The sequence below is a fragment of the Stigmatopora argus genome, chromosome 10 (assembly GCF_051989625.1).
Source record: "Stigmatopora argus isolate UIUO_Sarg chromosome 10, RoL_Sarg_1.0, whole genome shotgun sequence".
NCBI lineage: Eukaryota > Metazoa > Chordata > Actinopteri > Syngnathiformes > Syngnathidae > Stigmatopora > Stigmatopora argus.
Genome location: NC_135396.1, coordinates 10,867,692 through 10,891,567, shown reverse-complemented (window position 1 = coordinate 10,891,567; position 23,876 = coordinate 10,867,692). Strand labels below are relative to the sequence as shown.

General features: G+C 38.6%; 1 protein-coding gene across 1 annotated transcript in view; it reads left to right on the top strand.

Annotated features, from left to right (window-relative positions):
• limk1a (LIM domain kinase 1a) overlaps positions 1-23,119 on the top strand; it is a 34,048-nt gene extending 10,929 nt beyond the window's left edge. The window contains exons 3-16 of the mRNA XM_077611823.1: positions 3,397-3,532; positions 14,548-14,657; positions 15,878-16,093; positions 16,227-16,332; positions 16,447-16,661; positions 17,301-17,487; positions 17,673-17,759; positions 18,510-18,641; positions 18,719-18,778; positions 18,850-18,915; positions 19,101-19,269; positions 19,391-19,446; positions 20,784-20,941; positions 21,649-23,119. Coding sequence (XP_077467949.1) covers positions 3,397-3,532; positions 14,548-14,657; positions 15,878-16,093; positions 16,227-16,332; positions 16,447-16,661; positions 17,301-17,487; positions 17,673-17,759; positions 18,510-18,641; positions 18,719-18,778; positions 18,850-18,915; positions 19,101-19,269; positions 19,391-19,446; positions 20,784-20,941; positions 21,649-21,817 — 1,867 coding nt within the window. The 3' untranslated portion in view covers positions 21,818-23,119. The remainder of the gene's footprint in view (positions 1-3,396; positions 3,533-14,547; positions 14,658-15,877; positions 16,094-16,226; positions 16,333-16,446; positions 16,662-17,300; positions 17,488-17,672; positions 17,760-18,509; positions 18,642-18,718; positions 18,779-18,849; positions 18,916-19,100; positions 19,270-19,390; positions 19,447-20,783; positions 20,942-21,648) is intronic.
• Positions 23,120-23,876: the final 757 nt, after the last annotated feature.

The following is a 23,876-nucleotide window of genomic DNA, read 5'->3' as shown; positions in this document are numbered from 1 at the left end:
TTGGTGATGGGGTAGTTGGTTGTTTTTGCAAAACAATCAGAAACACGATCTGCTACTGGATTTGTTGGGTTTCTTTTATTTATTTATTACTTGCATCTCTACAGTCAGATTCCAGTGCTGTCCAGTAAGCCGCAGCGGTCCACTAGATTGTATTTATGGTCTCAGACAGACAGAAAAGGGTACGAGACTTTGGCGTAAGCTATCTGAGTTTGACTTGGAAAAAGGGAATTTATTGCTCGTCGGACACTTAAAGTTAATTCCATTGAGAGATTCTTGCAGAGGGAGGTTAGAGTTAGATTTACAGACAGGACAACTTCTCTCCAATTGGCCGTTTTCAGGCTCCTGGAATGCTCCACTTGGGTGTTTCAAATCTTTTCTGAATCCCTTTCTATATTTCCATGATCATATATTGCATCCTAGGATACTTAGTTGTCTTTAACGAGACTTGTGGCTCGCGTTCGACAAATCATCCAAGTCTTTAGTTTTTTTTTCACATTCTTGTGTAGGAGTGGGTTGGGGGGGGTTGATGCTGTGCGGGAATGGGGGTGTGCAAGCACACTTGTGCACATGCATGAAATCAAGTGTGCAAAGACAAGCTGAGTATTTCATGCTGTTAATCCTCTTACAGTTCATGCAACTGCAAATTCGGTCACGCAAAAACATTGTCAAATGGGGTCTTTTGGGTGCAAACATAAACTACTGGTAAAATGACTCCATTTATAGGGTATCATCCATATTCTACCACTCCCAGCTACATAAGTTTGCATCAAAACGACTGCAACCATACGTGCATACTGCATTGCTGTCAATTTATTTAAGCACAGATTTGTAGGACGTGCATTAGTATGTCAAGTGAAGTTTTAACTGGCACAGGGCGAGCACAGCAAAGTAATTCCCGTCTGGATGCTGCTGCCATCTCCTGAAAGCTTTGACCCACTTCCAAGTCTCCTCCCTCCCAAAAATGCTGCATACTGTAGCAGCCGAATGTGGTGTGAAACACTGAATTCCGATGCTCAAGAGATGGGGTGTGTCTGCGATGAAGTGCCGGGTGAATAAATTGTGTATACGGGCACTGCAAGGTGAGTGCAATTCAGCAGGATTTTCAAGTGACCACCTTGGCCAAAGTCAAAAGCAAGAAAATGCTGCACTTGCTAAATGTTTGAACACCTGCACTGGTTTACAGCTGTACATATACAGGAAAGCAAGCTCAGGATTGCCAGTAAAATGAGGACTGTAACCGTGTTTTTTGGAAATGGGAGTTTGGTCGGTCAGACAGCCATTGATGGGAAGGAAGTGAAGGAGACAGTCACTTAGTCACAGCTGCTAGACAGATTCAGACAGATTAGCAACAAAAACACAGTCTTTACATTTACGCGCTAATGTATCATACAAAGTGGGGATTAGCACACTTAAGTTTTGGATGTAATAAATATTCTGATGCTGAGATGGGAGACAAAAGGGAGGAATTTTTGAACTGGAAATCAATGCTCACTTTTACTGAAATGTGAAAGTAGACCCCTGTGTTATTATTGTGCGTTCTAATAAACGTCTTATGTATATATACGGGGTGAGACAAAAAACAAGAACTTTTTAACAATACAATAAAAGCAAGTGAAGGAGGAAACATATTTTGTTCAGTAAATGAATTATGGAATTTTTATTTTAATGTTCTGAGACCGCGTGTTCCTTTACGAATATTCTTGAAATCCGCTGTTGAGATTCCTTATTGGGCGCTGCAATATCTCAGCTGGGAAACGATGAATTTTATCCGGAATTGGTTACTGAAAGGAGGAGTGGTTATTTGCTCAAGGTTGCTGTCTTGCAGTGTAATGGTCACTTGCACTTGTCTGCCAATACACACTTTAAAAAATAGTTTCTTTAATATATTACAAAGTCCATTCATTTGCTTTAGGCTCATGCTCATCTGAACTTGGAATGTGTAAAAAAAATGTAACCAATGCACTATGAGAATGTCCAATCATCAGCAATTTTGATGTTAACCTATAATGTGAAATATCAATAGTAGCCAGGCCCTTTCGTAAAACAGCTAAATTGACACACAACAAAGCCAAAGACATTCTGCTCTGTCCTAACCACGTTTATTATAGCCTATTTGCTAGGAACTGTCTGTGCCTTTGCTGTTGTAATTAAGCTGCTTCTGTTCCAGTCGACCTCAGCTCAGTGGGTGCGACTGACTTAACATCTGGAATATAGTTGGGGCGCAAATTATTAACACAATGGCTCCGATTGACTTTCAGTACCACTAAAATCAGCTGACGCGTTGCAATTTTTATTATTATTGAAAAGTGCACTGGCTCTTTTGCGCAACAAAATCCTTTTAGAATGTGTTCCATTTTTTTGGGTGTGGGAAAAAGTTTTTTCCCCAAAATGTTGCCATTGTATAAAGCCATCTTTCTAGAGTTTTCTAGACTTAAAGGCCTATCCGATTCATGCCCGAAAGAACACATTACAGGTCCTATTCTCACTCAACGAAACTGCGATAAGGGAGGTATTGCGCTCCTGGAATTGCCTAAACACAAAGGCGGGTGTTTCAACAGTCCAAAAAACATGTTTTCACTTATCCAGAAGTGACTGATTACACTGTATGGCCACTGCCAATGTGTTCACATAGCAGCTTGGTGATGTAAAACACCAATACCAGTGACCTAACTCTCTTGTTGAGGTCAGTCCCACAAAAGAGTGAAACATTTGTTGACACTCAGCAAACCCGGAAGGATCCATTTAAATTACACTAACTGAACAACCCCAAACTTTGCAGTCAAATTGATGGTAAGGTATTTTCTTGATGTAACATTCTTTAATGTTGACAGGGAATGGACGATACTGCACTCCGGTCGTTATGATGTTGCAGATGACAGCATTGCTTTTGTCTTTGAAAAACAGCTACTGCAGTCAAAGAAAAGCACAAAGGCCCAGTCATAGCTGTGCGTGATATATTTTTTTGTGATCTCATTTGCCCGTCAACCTCATTAGTGGTGTTTATGATAGCCTTTACAGAGATTGTTCATTAGCGGTGTTTATGATAGTCTTTACAAAGATCGTTAATTGTTATATGGGACTTAAGTAGGGTGCCTGTACAATATATAAGGTCTTCTTAAAATGTAAATCATAGTTGTGTTAGCAAAAACTACGCATTTGATGTAAAATGTGAAGATTACGGCCATCGAAAGGACAGATTCATGTGGCTTTCACTCTGACAGTGTTGGACTCAGATGTTGAAAAATGACACAGAAAGGCAAGTTTACACATTAATTGGACGGCTACAAACATGGCATTGTGTAATTTAAATGCTCATCAGTAAAACAACTGAATATGTTCTTTGTTCTAAACAGTGGGAGAAGATTCATTTGGTTTTTTTTTTCGATACTTTTTTAGATGCTGTGAGTGCAGCAGCTCGCTGTCCCACTGTTATGAAAAAGATGGACGGCTCTTCTGCGAAAATGACTACTGGGCCAAGTTTGGGGAGCTCTGCCACGGCTGCAATGACCTTATCACCACTGGCCTCATTATGGTAAGAGGATTAACTTACTTAACGCTCATCTTTTCTTGACTCCAGGGTTTTGGTTTGTATGTATGGTTTTTTGAAGCTGTACAATTTAGCAGGCTAAAGAAAAAAAAGTTTTCTTATCATCTCTGAAAAATGAATCCTATTTTAGTTTACTGGACTGAAAAATACAGGTGTCAGCCTTGGATTGGATGGGATAACTTTATTTATCCCGTTTTCGGGAAATTTTAGTGTCACAGTAGCAAGAGGGTGGGAATGCAGATACAGGAAAGGCATTTTAGACATAAATAGATGGGTAATAAGCAAGTTAATAAATTAATAAATATATAAACAAATAAACAAATAAATAAGCTTGTTGCTGAATTATACATATATATGTGTGTATATATATATGTATATATATGTATATATATGTGTATATATATAAATATATGTATACATATATATATAAATATGTATATATACATATATATATATACATATATACATATATATATATATACACATACACATACATACACAGATGTACATGTATACATATGGTTGGTCTTAACATAAAGCCATTTGTTTTGTTAAAGAGCCTGACAGCTGATGGTAGATGATATTAAAAGAGCTTCAATAAGTATGAAGGTTATATTTCCTAACTATGGTCAATTTTCTGTCTGCGTTTAATAAGGAAGGATATAAGAATAATTTGCATTCTGTGAATGTCACCTAGTTTACAGCATTAACTTACAGGAAAAATAGGCATTATGCAAATACGTTTTTTTCATTTAGTATATGATTTATATTTGTGTGTATACATGCTCGTAAGTGTTTTCTTCGAAAATTGATGGTTGGAATAAAGCTGGTTAGATTCACTGGACATGAAATACAGTATCTTCCTTGACACATTTCCTGAGTGTGTCCTCTGCTGTGCAATCTCAATAATGTAACATTGCAGAGTCTTAAGTCGATAAGGGGCCATCACTCGTCCTCTTGTGTCCTTCTCTGGCATATTGCTTTTCTTAAAATGCATTGACTGAGTAGAGTATCTAGGACGTGCATCCGAGAATATATGAGCCTACACATGGACTTTACTTCTTGTATGATGAATACTGTTTAAACATTCTGCATTTATACTGTAAGAATAATTATAATAATACAACACAGTATATTAATAAAAACGTAATGTTTAAATATCACAGAAACAGAAAGGTAAACACTTACGAAAATGCCTTTTTCTCAAGTTTAGTGTAATGTAATATGTCAAATCAATATTCACTACCGTATTTTATGGACTATAAGCTGCACTATTTTAATAGATTGGATATATTGGTTTATTGCATTGCTTCTCAATGATTTTCTGTTGCGCAACGTAAAGCTATTTAGTCTGTTGTCCTCCATTTTAATATTAATTTTTTAACGTGTTTGTTCTCGTTTTCTGATAAGATAACAAATTGGCCTCCTAAAAATGCGACTTATTCGCCAGTGCAAATTATTGTCCGAAAAATAGGGTACATATTTTGTCTGATTGAGGAGCAATGATGTTAATCTATTCAGTTGTAAATATATATTTATTTGGTCGTGTTTAAACAGACTTCTCAACTCAAGTAAAACATTCCGCTGATGTATTGATGGGAGTGAGTTCCTTTTATTTTCCAACTTTTGTTCCACTCTGCTTCCAATAAGACAAGTCTTAAGTCTCCACAAAGCATGCAATGTCGTTACAAAATTGCATTTCTTATCTAATAATGAAAGTAACCTCATTCATATGATAATAACAAATTGAGCCACTGCACCAGTCATGACTTTGATCAGCAAAATTACAATGGATCGTCTTGCCCCATCTTTAGACAAGTCCCATAATTTACAGCTGTAGACTTGAGTAATAAAACCAAGTATAATTGAGAGTGGCTCTTATTAGACTTTTTAATCAGGCTTTGGTTGTCTTGCAAATAAATCTGCCAGGGCCTGACTAACTTTGTCTGCGGACATATGGCTTTGATAGATACTTATCATTCATTTGAGATAAAGGCCTTTTCATTAAGAGTAAGACTTTTTTATCCAAGATAATACATTCATTAACAATTATCGGGGTAATACCAGTAGTTCACTATTTCTGTAGTCTATTGAGATGATCACTGCTTACCACACATATTTGTTTATTTATTTATTAATTGCCTGTTTATTTATGTCGAAAATGTATTTTCCTGTGTCTGTATTCTCACCCTCTTGCTACTGTGACAATGAAATTTCCCGAATACGGGATGAATAAAGTAATCTAATCTAATTGCCCACAAACAGCAATACAATAAGAAAATTTGGCCTCACCTGATTTATGTATGTACGAAGCAAACTGTTGGCTTTCCACGCCGGTGGCTAGAGAAAGCACTAACTCACTTGTCAGATACAACTCGTGTTTTTTTTACCTTTCCTGAGGGTGTATGTGCTGAACTGAAACTGTCACTTTACTAATTGAGTTACTGTATATCCTGTCCCACCCTCACTCTGCTCTTTGTCTTTGTTTTATTTGAGTCGACAAATCTGCAAAGCTGCAATTTGTAAAACTAAACAAAAAAATGCTGTGCCACGGTCTTTCTAACGCACATGTGTCAAAGTGGCGGCCCGGGGGCCAGATCTGGCCCGCCGCATCATTTTTTGCGGCCCAAGAAAGTAAATCATGGGTGCCGACTTTCTGTTTTAGGATCAAATTAAAATGAAGATTATAGATGTAAATTTTATTTCCTGATTTTCCCCCTTTCAAATCAATAATTTCAATTTTTAATCCATTTTTTTCTGTGTTTTTAGTTAAAAAATCATTTTGTACAATCTAAAAATATATAAAAATATTTTCTGTTTTCCACTTTAATATGGAACATAATGATTAAGAGATTTTCCCTTACTAAGAAAAAAAGCTCAAATAAACACTTTTTTAGATATATAAAAAAACGGAATATTCAGGGCTTTTGATCCAGTTCTTTCAATCCATTTATAAGAAAAATATCTAAATATTATATCTAAAATGGTCCGGCCCACATCAAATCGAGGTGACGTTAATGCGGCCCGCGAACCAACCCGAGTCTGACACCCTTGTTCTAACGCATTGATTGATGGGGATGAATTATGTCCACTCCTTTGTGTTTTTTTTTAGTATAGTTGAGTAATGACTTCCACCCTGGTCACTTCCATTTCATTATTTGGTGCTGTTTCTTTTAAACCATGTTGCTTTCCTTTGGAGATTTCTTTTACTTCTCTTTTTAAGAAATCCCCAAAGAGTGCAGTGGGAAATCTAAAGTCACAAGATTTTTCTAGTAAACGAAAATCCGAATCACATGGAGTCCACAACACATCACGTACTTTCTTTCCACTCGTTGTTTTGCTCTAAAATGGGCTTGTGTCTGCACGTGGGACTATGTGCATGTGTGTGTTTGTGTGTCAGCAATCATTCAAGGATGAGGGGGGAAAAATGCTAAATTATGTAAATAACATGAGATAAGGGACTGGTGAAATTTGAATGACTTTCGAAGACTGTCTGCAAACAACAAACATGCATGCATTTGAATGAGTATTTTTGAGACAGTGTTGTAGCCTTTTTAAGAATAAACTATTCGTTTTGTACTTTTAATTTCACTTTGCAAATTGTGGTTAGCATACCACCAAACACATCATGCACGCCTATATCATGGAAACACCACTCTTACACTTAACCAGTGGAAAGTCCCAAATGTGAAATGAAACTATTAACCTTATGTGGGCGTGAGTGAGGTGGGCTTGTGTTTCATGGAATGTTTTTCTAGTGCCTACAAACATGAGGAAGTACAATATCTGTTCTTCCTTGTTGAGAAATACTGCTGCCACTGAAGTTTGGTTATGTTATGTTATGAATATAGGTAAACAGAGAAAGCCCTTGGTGGTCTCATTCTTAATAGAGCTACTGATCAATATTTAGTTAGCAAAATGTATTAAATACTGTGCTGTTAGAATCAATTAAAGATAGGTTCTTATTTTAGTTACTACCTAATTCTTGTCCTCGTGAAATAAATGGTACCAAATATAATAATATCAAACACCGATATGGAATATGGGAATGAAGACTTTATAAATTAATCTACTTGTTCTTTTAATGAATACCTCCAGGAATCAATGGCGAAAAAGTGTAAATTCTGCAGGATGAAAGTTGTTTGCAAAATTGAGGTGAAAAATTATACTTAAAATGACCAGTTCAACAGCAAATGAATGCAATGATGATGTTTAAAAATCCCTTTAAACTATTTGCAATACCAAAACAAAATGAAACCTTATGGTTATAAAATGAATAACAAAAGTAAATAATAATAAGTGTTATGCCATAATCCTTCGTCACTAGCACCCTATGACTGAATGTGTACAAGAAAGTTTCAGCAATTTTTCATAGACTCACCAAATACTAAAATCCCCTCAACATAACCATGCCTGGTTCAACATAACGATAGAAAAATCCATCTCAGTAGATAAGACAAACTTACACGGCAACAATACAGACACTATTCCCCTTGTTTCAAAGCAGCATGCTATCAATATAGATAGATTTAGCCCTTGACTCATTTCCCCTTTTTTAAGGCGTTAGTGACGATCATCTGTAAAACAAAATCCTCCCTTTTGGCGGATTACTATCACTTCTCAAATGTAACCTTGATTACTGCATTATTATATTAGACGTAAAGGCCGTTTTCCCTGCATTTAAAAGTTATTTACATTAAAGAGGTCCCCTCCTTATTTACCATATTTTTCTGTAATCCCCACAAACACATTTTTTTTTCAAATATGATTTTTTTCATATTCCTATGTTTGCTCTATTGGGGGAACAACCCATGAAAACTTCTTGTTGTCGCTTTTCAGTGTTTTTCAAGTGCTTTTGGGGTTGATTTTTTTTTCCCCAAGCACATTTTTTTAATGGATCATTGCTTCATTTGTATATGTTTCTATTTTTCTGGTGCAGCAACAATTCTTCCCACATCATTAACAGTAATTTATCTATAAATTGTCAGCGTCCACGTGGCTCTGCAGTCACTGACCGCCTGTCTATTAATACCTCACCACTCAGATAGCCTTGAGCTTACGTTTATAACAAGAGGGCGGGGACAGCGTTCTCAGACGACAAGGACAAGTGGTGAGACGCTGATCTGGCGTAGGAGTGACACAGCAGCATGATAGAGATTGGACGAGAGAGGAAGGACAGTGATAATAGGATTAACTGATCGCACACGTTGTCTATCACATGCCTGATGACAGCATTAGAAAAGTCCATCAACATTGACTTTTTGTTTGCTTCTTTCTTCAATCCTTTCATTAATTCCTTCTGGTCTTTTTTATTTGAGGGAAAAGGATTGTTACTTTTCTTGTGCTAATTCTTAATGGTTCTTTAGGCTTTATATTTTTAAATTCAGTAAGTTGTGGGTGCCTCAAATGAGAAATGTCATCATTTTTTGATTAACTGTCATTGACAATGATGTTTTTTTTTTTAAAACCTGACCTCACCACACTTCCTCAAGTGTGCTGCCATTTTCGATGTCTTGCTATTCTAGCATGTGTTGCTCTAAACAAAGAAAAAAATGTCGGCCATCCACTTTGGATTCTGCAATTGGGTTAGAAGGAAGAACACGAAATGTGGAAGTTCTGTGTTGTATGTGACGGCAATAATTAGCAAACTGAATACGAAAATGTGCACTTTTACCGGGCCTTAAAGAGAACAGGACACGTGAAAAGTGGGTGGATGCAATCAAACAGAAAATTGTTATGTTCAACATTTTAATGCGTAAAAATCTTGAAATACGTCGGATCCATTTCGACTTAGACCGGTGACAGCCATTGAGTCAAGGGCTATATTAATACAGTCAATGTGACTTGATAAGTAGTAGACGTGTTTAATGGCATAATGTTATACGTTCTACGTTTTTGACCATTAGAGGTCATAAAATGTCAGAAACCCTGAGACTTAGATGTCAAATTTAGCCCTTTAAATGAATAACATCTTATTTAAGGCTTAGTTTGAGATAATCGTTGTGTTACATATTGCAGACGATTGTATACCAACATTATTTAACATTATTATATGGTCATTTTTAATATCTGTAACTGGAACATGCGATTTCTGGAGACATTGGGGGGAGCTTTGCTCTAATGGTGTTTTCAGGGGTTTTCTGTGACGCTTCCGGATAATTTTAGGGAAATTGTGAGATATTTTTTGTCAAAATAGTCAAGGCCATCTTTTGGGGGAGTGGTCTAAAAATGGAATATTAAATTGGTCCAATCGAAATCAGTCATAAAACATTTTTTTATCTAAGGCCTAGTAAAACTGTATTTGTGTTTCTGAGAATCAATGGAAGTCAATAAGCAGAGATTCAATGTCAATGGGACCCAATAGTATTTGTTAATATTTTTAAATCCTCCATTTTTAGGACAGCTGTCTTTTTGGGGGAGGTATCGACAAAAGAGAGCCCTCATCTCTGTCATTTTGGTGTTTAAATTACAGGGAGATTTCAACAATAGTATTGTAAGACAGATAATTTTTCTGTCAGATTCAGCAAACTCGTCTCAGAATTTGGTTGTGATGATACCAAATAATGTTTGTTTTACATTTCAACACATGACTCATTCTGTTGTGGTCAAAATTTGCCGAAGTGGGAGATTGGAAAGTAAGAATAGACATTTGCTGATCACACTAGTGCGTATGTGTGGGGGTGATACCCAGCCGGCGCGTGTGCAAGGGGAGGCGGGACCAAACAGGAAGCGATGAGGTCATGGCTAAAGTAGGCGAGGGATGGGGAGGCTGATGGGGGAGGGCAGACAGGAGGAATGAGCTCAGCTGCAGAGGCGTGGGGTTGCTCGCTCGCTCACTCGCCTCCCGCCCTCCCAGTGCAGCTTCAGCTTTCTGATCGCCGCCTGCTCGTGTGGAAGTCTTGTGCACTGTGGCTGACTCTTCCAATTAGAATGCACTAGAAAGCCACTGGGACGCCGGCTTTGGGTGGCTGACATGGTGGGAGACTTGTTTCTCTGGAGCTTCTGCTGTCTCAGGCTGTGGAAAAGAGAAAAGAAGGTGAGTGGGAGTCCCGGTGCTGATGCTGACGATGTGCAAGGGTTACGCCACGGCGGCGGGAGACGGCAAGTGCTTGACGGAAACTGCCGGCTTCTGCGTGCACTTTCCTCCATCTTTTCTGCCTTCTCAATTTGAAGCCGCTTGTGCGTAGCGGCCGAATGTGTGTCGTATAAATGTGGGCCACTTTAATGCTGTGTATAAAGCTGTCCTCTTTGAGAGGCGCTTAAGGCTTTTTCATGTAAAACTGATGAGCTATGGCGCTATTTTTAGAACCAATGAATGTCCTGATTGTACGAGTATTCTTGAGTTGTCATGCTTAACCGGCATCTCTACCATGCGAGGGGGTAATGTGTGATGTGTACCGTGTATCGGAATAGGCTAAATATATTTCCTGAGTCGTTTTAAGACCCGGCATGAATGCATCTTGCTGCTATACAGCTTGGGCAGAAGATGATTTCATTCTGAGCATCTGTGTAGACTACTGTCTTCTCTCTGGCCTTCACCCTAATTGTATTTACCTGAATAATGTAGCTCGAAAGTCCCACATTGCCTTTTATTTAAAGGCCTGGTCTTCGTTATATTCAGGGTTTTTATGTAGGAAATGGTTTTGTCAAACTCGACTAAACTCTTATCTATCCCAGGGAAGAATACTTGGGTGTTGTTTTGGCCTTGCTGTGGATATTATGACTTTATTGTAGCTGCTGGCCCACAAATAGATTGTTTCTGTTTAGTTTAGTTTTGGACTTTTGTTTGGCTATAGATGTCAAGTCTAATTACAGCGAATTGTGAAGTGAAACCAGATCTGCTTTCACTTAATAAACACATCAAGAAACATTGTGTCCACTGATATATGAGGTTGTTGTCTCCCATATTCAACAATATTGTCTGCAGCTAATGGACAGCAACTCCAGATAAGGTCATCTTGTTCATAACTTCATGTCTGATACCCTTTACAAGATATTATTGAATTGAAACATAATTAATAGTTCATTTACTGTTACAATCTGCAGTATATTTTTTATAGATTTTTTTTCAGGCTACAAATGTTTGACCTCAGCACGAAGTTTGTTAACAACGAGAAATCACTTAATGCCAACAATGGTGGCGAAAAGAATCTCTTAATATTCCAGGACCAACATTTTTCATTTAGGACAGGTCAGACTGGTATATAGATTTCCAAATTTTGTCTATCGGCAGACCACGAATGAGTGGTTAGCCTGTTTGCCTCCCAGTTCTGAGATCGAGGGTTCAATTCCCAGTGGGTTCCAACCTTCCTATGTGCAGTTTGCATGTTGTCCCGGTGCCTGCATGGGTCTTCTCATCCCAAATGATGTATGACAGGCTGGTTGAAAAGTTAAATTGTTCCTAAGTATGATTGTGAGCGTGAATGGTTGTTTGTGTCATTGTCAGGATAAGCGGTACGGAGAATGAATGAATTGATTAAAGATGTGGTGCCTTATGAGTGCCTGGAAATGTTGCCTTTGTAACAAACAAGACACTCAATCACATCACAACGTCCTGTGACCTAAAGTCGTACAAGACGATTATTTGCAAAATAAGAACCTTTCCCTAGAACCCACAAAATAGTTCCGAAATCCCCCCGGGGACACGTTTGGTCACAGTTTGTTGTTGTGTAGATGAGACACATGAGGCCTTGCCTCATGGTTTTCAGACCGAAGTACGTACTCAGACACTCCAAACCATGATGAATGATGAGATCATTGCCAGTTGATAAAATACAGCATCATCCTGACCACAGACATTAACTATCTCATTTAGTAAAAATTTAATGTTTTTTTTTTTTTAATACATGTGATGTTCGCCGAATCTGTCCTCTGACTTGCAACAATCACATGGTCGACTCATCACAAGGGTACTAAAGGCTTTTATTTGGAAGTTTATAACAGCTTCATTCTACTCATATCTTCCTCATTTCTAATTGCCACCTTGGGCGGATGTGTTTCCTAAACCATAACAACAGCAGCTGTCATCTGTCATACGTGCTTTTAGTGTATGTGTGTTCAAGCAAATGGCAGCGGTGGTGTCATATTATACCAAGCCACATGCCCTTTTTCATCCCCATCCAGCTGTCCTTTCTTCTTCCTGTTTCCAATTTGGCTGCACAAACACACATGACCCATCACAATACAGACACTATATTCGTGTTACATTCATGAATATGATAATGCCTAAAATCTTACCTTTTCATCACTGATTTTATTTGAATTTTTCCCCCTATGGATGGTAAAAACAAAAGAGGAACTTCAAAACAAGTTTCTGCAAATGTAGGGCATTTGTTAAACTAATTGACTACCAGACACCACTAGATAAATGTTCGTTCATTTTTCCCTCCTATATAGTATTTCTGTGTTTCGCTTTTTTTTTTTTTTGAAACATTTTATTTATTCATTAACATATTTCTTTAAAGGGAGAAATGTCCATTTCAGATCTGGCATTCTCATGCTGGATGTGAACAGCATTTTTTTCCATTTAGGCCACACTTGTTAATATTTAGCCAAAATGTGCCAGGTTTTTATGGTGTCATGTTTTTAGTTGGTTTTTAATTACCAATAAGAGCCACTTGGGGATTTAACATAAGCGTCATACGTAAATTAAGTGCTGAACCTCAGTTTTAAATATCTTTATTTTCTCTCTATTTGTGCTGTCAGTTCCCAAAGACAAAATAATACAATTTCAATGAAACAAACTCATTCTCATGGAACAGTCTATTAAATGAAAGGTTGCTAGATTATCTTCTTGACAGGTAAAAAAATATAACACAAACAAAAACGTTTTAGAATTGATCCATTTATTATTTATGAGTGTATCATGCTCATTGTCCAGGATTATCCTGACTGCAGTTTTTTTTATTAGTTCCCCATATTTAATGTTTCCGACTCTTTGTTCATAGTGTGCTCCTTTAGTCTTAGACCTGGGCTTTCATAATATCCATAATGACATAAATTACCAGTAGGCTGACAGATAATGTTAATCTTATTTCTCATAGTTATTTTATAGTTATATTTTAGTCTAGATTTGACCTCCAGACTACTATCGACTAACCGAGTATTGCTCCATTGCCATTTGTGTGTTTCTGTTGTCAGTGCTGCTCCCCCAGGAGGGTGGGGCAGGAAGCATGTGGCTTTGGACATTGATTAAATTGATTCTACTTGCAATGATGCTGCCCATATTTCTTCCTCTTTGTCTCTGGTTTCTCCATTATGTTATTTCATGAAGAGAGGTGTTATTAAAAAAGCCTTTTAGCATTATTGAAGGCAAAGATGTGTAAGAAAGCAGCATCTCTATCATATTGTCTACCATCTAACGCAAACACAAAAGGATTTTTACCCATGAAAATGAATCACTTAGTCCATTGTCAATTCCCCAAATCATTGTCAAGAGAATTCCTGTCCTTATTTATTTATTTTTTTAATACACCTCATGAATGAATGTGTTTTAGACTTAAGTTACAGTGTTTCTTTGTCACTCGTACGAAAGGAAAAGTGAAAGTAAAAGCCAAACTGATGTATTGTCTACGTATAGAATACAGTTTCGCTTAGACAGAAGAAAATTCCCTGGGACTTTTTCAAAAGTGTCAATATGGATTTGTGATTTTGACCTCCACTTATAAATCAGTGATACAAGCAAAGCCGGAATATGTCATTTTAAACCCGGATTCAAATGCCATCTTTTGATAGTTTCTGAATTATGTTCTTAGCGAATTTAATTTGCATGAACAAATGAAATCTACAGAGCGAGCACATTGCTTAATGTCCCAACGGCTGGTTCTGTTTTTGGCCCTAACTCAATTCTCTCCCAGTAAGAGATCTGGCACCAAGATACATATAATCAACTAGACCTTTCCCTATTTCTCACAATAGCTTTCATTATCCCCCATGTTGTGTTATTGTGTTAAAAAAAAGGTTTATCTTACCTTTTTTTCTCTCTGTTTTGGTCATCACAGGTTGCAGGAGAGCAGAAATATCACCCTGAGTGCTTCACCTGTCTTAACTGCAGGACATTCATCGGTGATGGAGACACATACGCTTTGGTGGAGAGATCTAAACTCTACTGGTGAGCATTGACTTATGTATTCACGTGTTTGTTCGGACGGCAGCTCGGTGGCTTCTTGGTTTGCATGTCTGCCTCAAACCTGTGAGGTTCCGGGTTCAAATTTTTGCTCTAGAGCTCATTTCAATGTGCTCAAAGTAAGATATGATACCTTTAATCTCATCTGTGCCTCAAATCAAGGCCTTGGACAAGAATATGAATATCTACTGTTTATAGACATTCACAACTCTGATTGTACAAATGCAATCAGGTAAGATAGTAGAACATTTTAAATAAATTCTGGTGACCTCTGATGTGTCCCAGAATTTGGATACACTTGCATTGTCTTTAAATAGAATAAAAAGTGGTTGTAATGTTTTGACTGCTGAGTGTATTAATGCTGCACTTTGTGGTTAGTGGTCCACCTGGTAAAGTACGCCAAAATGTATTTTTACTGACCGCTGTTACAAACTAAAGAAAAGAAATGTTTTTGAAACGTTTGAAGAGTGCCCAAATCCCCAAATTACAAGCAGCAGAAGAAAGGGAAATTAAATAAGATTTTTTTTCAGGAGCTGTAAAATGTAATCACACTTAAATCAGGAAGAGTTGCAAATCAGCCTTTGGAAAAAGTTTTAAAATCTGAAAGAAACACTTCAAAATGTTGCTAAATGTTTTGAAGTATCGGTCCTCCTTTGGGATGTTTGGAAACACAAAACCACTCTGCATGAGTCATCTCGACACAGTTTAGATGTGGTTGTAATCGGGTTTGCTGTTTGACCCAATCTTTAATTTGCCTCGCAGGCTTTTGGAATGTATGTCAAATAGGACTTGTTGTAAGGTCGGCTTGCTTTGTGGTTGTGTGAGCGTGGCTTTTGTAAATCATAGGTTACAAAAACTTTCCCACTGTTTTCAAATGAGAAACTACACATGTTCATGAGTACTGGTACATAAACACTATTTTCACTGTTTTATATTATCGGAGCAGCCAACTTAACAGGTGTAAGGAACAAATATAAACTCTTTTAAATCTTAGACCAGTTTTGTCAAATTGCTGCAAAGCTGAGAGACAGTAAACCACATTTTATTATTTTATAAACAAATTTACATTGAAAAATAAAAAAGTTTGGTGATGTGTGCATTTAAGATTTAGGTGTCAATGCTGTTGTTGTTGTTTTTTTCAACATTGAGTCAACCTTGATGGAAAATTCTGTATCTCTGAACATTTATTTTCTCCCTCCTTCCAGTGGTCACTGTTACTATGAGACCATCGTCACCCCCGTGTCCCTGCCGGACTCGCCATGCTCGCGGATCCCTCACACGGTCACGCTAGTCTCGATCCCCGCCTCCGCTGAAGGTACCAATGGCCGTCGGGGGAGAGGCTTCTCTGTGGCCATCGACCAGCCGCTCAGCCCCAACGAAGTTTGCAGTCCTGAACTCGTACCCACAGTCCGGGTGTCTCAGTGAGTCGCAAGTCCGCCGTCTTTACCAAAAGACAATGATGACAGAATGAAGACAAGACAGTTAGCAAGGCGAAAGAGAGCGAAGAGGAAACATTGTATGAAGATAACAAGCATTTTCTTTCTTTTCCTGCAGGGTGGATTCTGACTGCATCAGTCCAGATGTGAAGAATTCCATCCATGTCGGGGACAGGATCCTCGAAATCAATGGCACACCCATTCACAATGTTCCTCTGGATGAGGTATGCACTACAGCACCTACAAACAAAATTCATGTCACAAACAACAAAGGAAGTGCATGACTGTTTTCCCCTCACATTACCACAATTTTGGTTGAAACCTTTTATTTCTCTTAGATCGACCTGCTCATACAGGAGACGAGTCGGCGACTCCAACTCACAATCGAACACGACCCTCATAGTCGGGGGGTCAGCCCTTCCGAGATTGGAGGGCAGGTGGACGGCCCCCTGTACCCACCGCTCCCCGGGGGGCTTAGTTCCGCCTTTCCCATTCTGCCTATCACCCAACCACCTAACCCAGATATCAGTAACCTGAAACCACGACTTGTCACGTAAGATCTATTTAACTTACTTTCTTATTTAGAGCATTGCCATTCATAGCTAGCTAGATATTGGCAATTTTGGTATGACATTATTTTAGCAGTGTTACATGAACCTTACAGCTAAGTTTACATGACTTAATGTAAAGGTGTAAAGCTCATATTTAAGTTTGGGAATAATGGGGCAGGTCATCTTTTAATCAAAGAGTCCAAGAGTCAAACCCTGAAACCCATTTCTGCTCGTTGCCTTTGTCCTCATGGGCAAAAACATTCACCTAACTTGCTTGTGTGAAAGTAGTGCAGGACTCCATGGTTAATGGTGTTCAAATGGTCCAAATTGGCTGCCTCATTATTGTCATTCAGCCCCCCGTGGGAACAACCTATCTCCGTCTAATGTGGGGAAGGAATAATGCAATATTTAACATCTTTGAGAGTCCTGAAAAGCACACAAGCACAAGCTATCAATTTATTGCCCCACATTAGCAATGCAAACTTTCAAATATTGGAATCAACTCAATACCTGCCTACTAAAAATCACAATTTTTAAGTGAGAATTTTTAATACAGCCTTTGTATTAGCCCCAACTTCTTATTGCACTCTTATTAAAATAACAAACTTAGAAATAAAAGGCTCTGTAATTAATGTTACCAGGCGGAGCTACAGCATCGATAAGTCGGCAAGCTCCAGCAAAGCCGCGTCCCCCATCTCGCCGAAGAACGACATCAATCGCTCCGAGTCACTTCGAGTCGTCTCGAACCGGACGCACCGGATCTTTCGTCCCTCTGATCTCATCCACGGAGAAGTGCTAGGAAAAGGCAGCTACGGTCAAGCCATCAAGGTACATATGAAGAAAATACTTGAAAATGTAGCACCTTTTACTGAGTTTGACAGAAGGAAGGTATCTTTTGTAGTCATAAAAATGATGGGATTCTTTGTGGCCAAATTGTCCCATGTAGGGTTAAAAAAATCATTTCACGTTGCATACTCTGGCTGAGAAATAATTGCAGTTGTTCTTGATTCCAGGTAACCCACAGGGAGACTGGAGAGGTCATGGTGATGAAAGAGCTGATCAGCTTTGATGATGAGACGCAAAGAACATTCCTGAAAGAGGTGAGTGAAAGTGAACATCCTCCCTTTCCTCCATAAATGTTTGTCTTCGCCTCTGGTTGCAAATGGAGCAATGGTGTCGTCATTTAACAAAGGGCGGAGCAATTCACTGAGTTTTTATTGAGGCAATGGCCATAAATGTGATTGGTGAGGTTGTCCAGCTGCCGTGATGACAGGAGGTGTTGTTCTAAGAGGTCCATGTGTTATTATGATGGAGTTATAGCCAAGAACAGAGGATGTAACCACCCAGAATGATCTCCGGATGTGGGTGACAGAAGGAAATGGCATGCTCTAATACAGCTTCGTCAGATTTCTTCCTCTGACGAAACAGACTAGTGTCACCTAGTGGCAACAAAAAAACGTGTTAAGTATGAACAAGAACAGGCTCATTCTCGTTGCAATAATATTGTAGTTATTTTTAAATCCAAATCCAGACAAGGTTAACATCTTTGAATAAATAACGATACCATATACTGATAAAAAAGGGCATTCCGCCACTTCAATAACACTAAGCTGAGTTTAGTTGACAGTTTTGTTGAGTTCAGTAACACAAGAATTTGTTTTATTCAAGGGTAAGCGTTGTTGGAAGTGACTTTTGTAGGACTGTCGACATCACAGATGGTCGTCCATTAGTTTGGGAAGCCCACCAGAAATCCCAAGTTTTCAAAAGAGCACTTAGTCTATGTAACAAGACATCTGAAGTTGCCACTGTTTCATCCCGAGTCCAAAAATTGTTGTGTGGTTTCTAATCAGGTCAAGGTCATGCGTTGCTTGGATCACCCCAATGTCCTCAAATTCATTGGCGTCCTCTACAAAGACAAGCGACTCAACTTCATTGCAGAGTACATAAAGGGAGGAACCTTGAGGGAAATCATCAAGAAAATGGTGAGAGCATTTTGGAGAGATTGAAAGTGCTTGTATTTCTTCATCTGCGACACCTAACAATGAATTTCCTTTCCCAGGATAGCAACTACCCTTGGAACCAGCGTGTCAGTTTTGCCAAGGACATAGCTGCTGGGGTGGTGAGTTATAGTACAACCATGTCAACATTGCTCGAATACCACCCAACACTGTTTTCTTATCTGTCTCGTAGTCGTATCTGCATTCCAGGAACATCATCCACCGAGACCTCAACTCTCACAACTGTCTTGTCCGGGAGGTAGGACCTCTTTTGCATGTTTATTTTACACTTTCAACACAATAGGTTAGCCATTTGTAAAAACAAGACTGAGCTTCCTCTACAAAAGCTGCTCAGCAGAACAAATGACTCCCGAGTTTTTGTTTGTTTTCTTCAATGGTTGTGACGATTTACTAAAGGATGTTTTTTTGTGTGTGTTTGTGAAGAACAACACAGTGGTAGTGGCAGATTTTGGCTTGGCGAGGCTCATGGTCGATGACAAGCTCGAAGAGAATCTTTCGCAAGGGAACCTGCCAGGTTTGAAGAAGCCTGATCGCAGGAAGAGGTACACTGTGGTGGGGAACCCATACTGGATGGCTCCTGAAATGATTCACGGTATGTATGCAAGAATACACATTAGGCATAGTGTACAAATCCTCTTTAATCGGAAATTTGGCATGAACACTATTGTGAAATAAAGACTGCATACTCAATTTATTTTATTTTGCCTTCTCAGGAAAGAGTTATGACGAGAGAGTAGACATCTTCTCTTTTGGAATTATGCTGTGTGAGGTGAGTCATTCTCCACCACTGGGTGGCGGTCGCATTAAGATAAGGAAAAACGGTTTTAACTCTTTCAAGGACAGGGTTTTGATATAAATGGGACAGCTGTTCAAAAGTTGAGACCTTTAACTCTTTTTAGATCTAAAAAAAAAAAAGTAAAAAAAAAACCTCTTTTAACTATTAATCATTATATTGTGTTTTTATTATTTTTGTTATTTTTCATAGTTATGAATACAATGTTAAGTTAAAATTAATAATAATAGAGATAGATGTTGATTATTACCCCAATTCAGACGAAAGTTTTAGTATTCAGCTCGTTAAAAGCCATTGATGGCGTTAGACACCAAATTTATTTAAACTAGGCTGCCTGCAAAGAATGTTCAATGCCATTGACGGTGCTAGATGTCCATTTTGACTGAGATGGGCAAATGAACAAACCTTCATTCGACCTCTCCCAGTCAAAATGGAAATGGTAAGCAGTGAGTTAAATGAGTGTCCTTTTAGTGTTAAAAAAAGTGCATGAAATGTATACATGCCGTATTTTCCGCACTATAAGGCGCACCTAAAAGTTTTTCAAAAGATGACCGTGCGCCAAACTATATTGCCCTTACATTAATGTTCTACTTGTTAAGGCTCAAAGTGAAGAAGCCAAATGTTGCCTAGTAATGATTGTGAGCGAGAATAGTTGTTACGTCTCCTTCTGCCCTGCGATTGGCTGGCAACCAATTCAGGGTGTCCCCCGCCTGTCACCTATAGTTGGCTGGGATTGGCTCTAGCACCCCCACCAACTCTTGTGGAGTATAAGCGGTGTGGAAAATGAATAAATGAATACTGTCTGAAGATAACGTAATAAAGAAATGGAAATGTCACTTTTTAATTTTTCTGGCAAACCTTCAGACAAAAATGTTTCTTGCTTAACTCCACTCATTTTGTAATACACATTTTTAAAGAAGCATGTCATGCCACGGCTTTTCCAGTTAATGCAATCAACCTGCTTTTGTATGATAAATGTGGGTCCAATATTCTGAGCAAGCTCTCAAAATGTAGCCAATTTTATTTATTATCCATTAGGTCATGTTTTAGCAATTTCCAAAGACCTGTAAACTAACCACTGGCGGTTTTGTCCCTGGCCACACTCTATTAAACTAATCCGGGCACAGATGACTTGCTCAAAGATTGCAGAATATGATATTTCTAGCAGGGCACTTCATGGGGTTATTGCTAGGCAGCCAAAATGCAATGCAATGCTACAGTCTGTTGGGAAAAAAAAACATCGTTGGGCTCAACTGTAAAAGGGCAAGATATTTTTTCTCATCTGCTCACTCTTGTTTTTGCGCGCATTCCAGATCATTGGCCGTGTGAATGCCGATCCAGACTACCTCCCCAGGGCGGTGGACTACGGACTGAACGTGTCGGGCTTCCTCGAGCACTACTGTCCGCCTGATTGTCCGGTGGCATTCTTCCCTATTGCTGCCGTGTGCTGCGACCTCGACGCTGATAAACGGTCAGATATTTAATGGGACAGTCAACCTAAAAACGAGAGAGTCATACACTGACATCTACAGAATCTTGAATTTAGTGCAAGGGTGTCACACTCGGGTTGGTTCGCGGGCCGCTTTAACGTCAACTTGATTTCACGTGGGCCGGACCATTTTAGATAATAATATTTAGATATATTTTTTAATACATGGATTAAAAGAACTGGATTAAAAACCCTGAATATTCAGTTATTTATAGATCTAAAACAATGTTTATTGTAGCTTTTTATATATATATTTTTAGATTTTACAAAATGATTTTTGAACTAAAAACACAGAAAAAATGGATTAAAAAATGACAATTATTGATTTAAAAGGGGGAAAATCAGGAAATTTTATATACATTTATATTCTTCATTTTAATTTAATCCTAAAACAGAAAGTCGGCACTCATGATTTACTTTCCCGGGCCACACAAAATGATGCGGCGGGCCAGATTTGGCCCCCGGGCCGCCAATTTGACACATGCTATTTAGTGCATACTGATTGGGCACCCTGTCTACTTTGGAGAAAAATGTAGACTTTTAAGTTGCATTTGTACGTTTTTTTTTTTTATTTTATTTTATCGATTAATAAGGAGAGCAATTGGCCGAGGTTGACAGGTATGTCAACTACAAACCCAAAGTAGTTTTTGTTCACTCTATTTGACTGAGTTTTCTTTTCAAATCTGTAGCCCGGCTTTCTCCAAACTGGAAGAATGGTTGAAGAACTTAAAGATGCACTTGGACATGGGTCTCCCTCTCGTGTCGGAAGTGGAGCAGCTTCACATGGCCTTTTGGGAGAACAATATCATCACGAGGCCTGAGAACGGCCTACACATCCACCCCGAACAACCGGAGTGAGGCCGGTCGAAGAAAGGAGCGCATTGGACAGGACAGGTGAAGGTTTACTTCCCGTGGCGAAAGAGTCCTGTATTGTAACTCTTCTCCACGCTTCACGCAGATGTAATACATGCAGCTTGGCTCAGGCCTAACAAGTAGACTCAGGGGAAGAACATGAAAAGGCGGAAATCTGAAAGCCAAAATCTGACAAGGGGAACGCACCTGGTCAAAACGCAGTTGAAAGTCTTTGACTGCGAGAGCAAATTCTGCTGCACATCATGCTTAGGTAGAGCATGACGTATGCAATCAGCATCCATCAAGTCATAACTCAGCTCTTGTATAATGTAGATTTACATTTGCAGTCACTAAGATCACGTGAGCGTGTATGTTTATGTGGCTAAAGCCGCAAAAAAAGGTTATAAAACAAATCTTTAATTTTAGGACCCTATTTTGTGTACATGTAGAGCATCCTGCTTTGTCACAAAACATACTAAAGCCAGCTGGATTTCAAAATATCTGTACCATAGCTGATTAGAGAGCAGGCATGTACATTTTGGTTTCATTCTTATTCATAATGTCGCTAAAAAAAACTTGTAATGCTGATTGCGTAGCACTGAGGCAACTGTGAGGTACACACACACACACACACACACACATAAACCTGGTTATGGCTAAAATGTTTTAGTCTTTTGCATCTCTCCCTTGTAATGTGGCATCTTAAATATTTCCATGTGCTATTGTGTACATACACGGCAACTTTGTAAATGTGTTAAATATTGTAAATGTAAAGACATATTTTCTCTACGTATTTACATCATTGCCATATTTTTATTGGCCGACCTGACTGAAAATTCGGAAGATTGAAAAGTTTTCACTGCAGTTCATAGCGGTCAGCGTTTGAGAGACAATGTTTGCTCCTTTGCCCTCCATTTGATCTCCATTCTGTCCTGTGGCAGTTGATTATGCCATTAATACACCCTTCGTATTTTGAATTGCAACCATTAGTGATGTACTAAATACAGTATACCTTTACTGTTCGTTTTATGATACCAAATACTGGCTAATAGTACATGTCCACACTCTTCTAACATGGACTTTTTGTCTGTAAATATCAATTTAGACTGTCTTTACGCATCTCTATTTCATTCTGGGCCCATTGCAGTAATGTGCACAATGGCAAACGGCTTTGGAAATGTTCGTTTCCATAAATTTTTCACTCACGCCATTCAAAAAAATCTGCTGTAAACTTCAAATTGGTTTTATTTTAACTTTATGTTCTCACAAGCTGCACGGTACACATGCTATAAATGATCTGCCTTCCAAGCCTGAATATTGTGATGTTAAAAAAACATTTTAATAGAAATTTAAAAAAAAACAGCATCTGTTTATATACTCAAACCACTAAAATCTTTTGTATAGATTTTCATTTGCACTATATTAACCAAATAGCTAGTTAAAGCCATGTTGTTGTTTTATTTCCTTCTTTGGGCTACTTACTAAGGAAATATTGGTTCAGGTTGATTTAACCATGCAAGACACTGGTTGAGCCTTTTTTAATGCAACACACAGAAAAAGCCATCCTCATAACGTCAAACTGGACATCCTTTTCACCTTAATTCATCTGTGGTGACATTTTTTGAGTGTACGATTTTTAATAACGAGCATGTCCAGTTTGAAAACTCCTGAGGATCCTTTCCTGTCTGCTTCTCTGAGGGTGTGATTTCCCAGCTCTGCTTGCTGCCTTGCTTAGTGGTCCTTTGTCAACAATGTTGTGTGGAGTGTCGGATGTCTCGTCTGCAAAAACACTAACCAATAATAGTCTTTGGCACTGACCAGACCATAACTTTTCAGCTTCTTTGGCTCAGGGCCGTCGTTTCTGGGTGTAGCTTCACCATGTCGTCAATCCACAACACAGTAGTAACAGTAAGGTAAAAAAAAAAGCATGTGATTACAATATAGCCGGCTATTCCAAACTGCTTGTTCCGTAGTATCCATTCCGCGTTTTGCGATACCAGTGTAAACGTGACTCTTAATTCCAGTTTGAGCCATATGAGCATGTTGATGATGTCTAAGTGAGGAC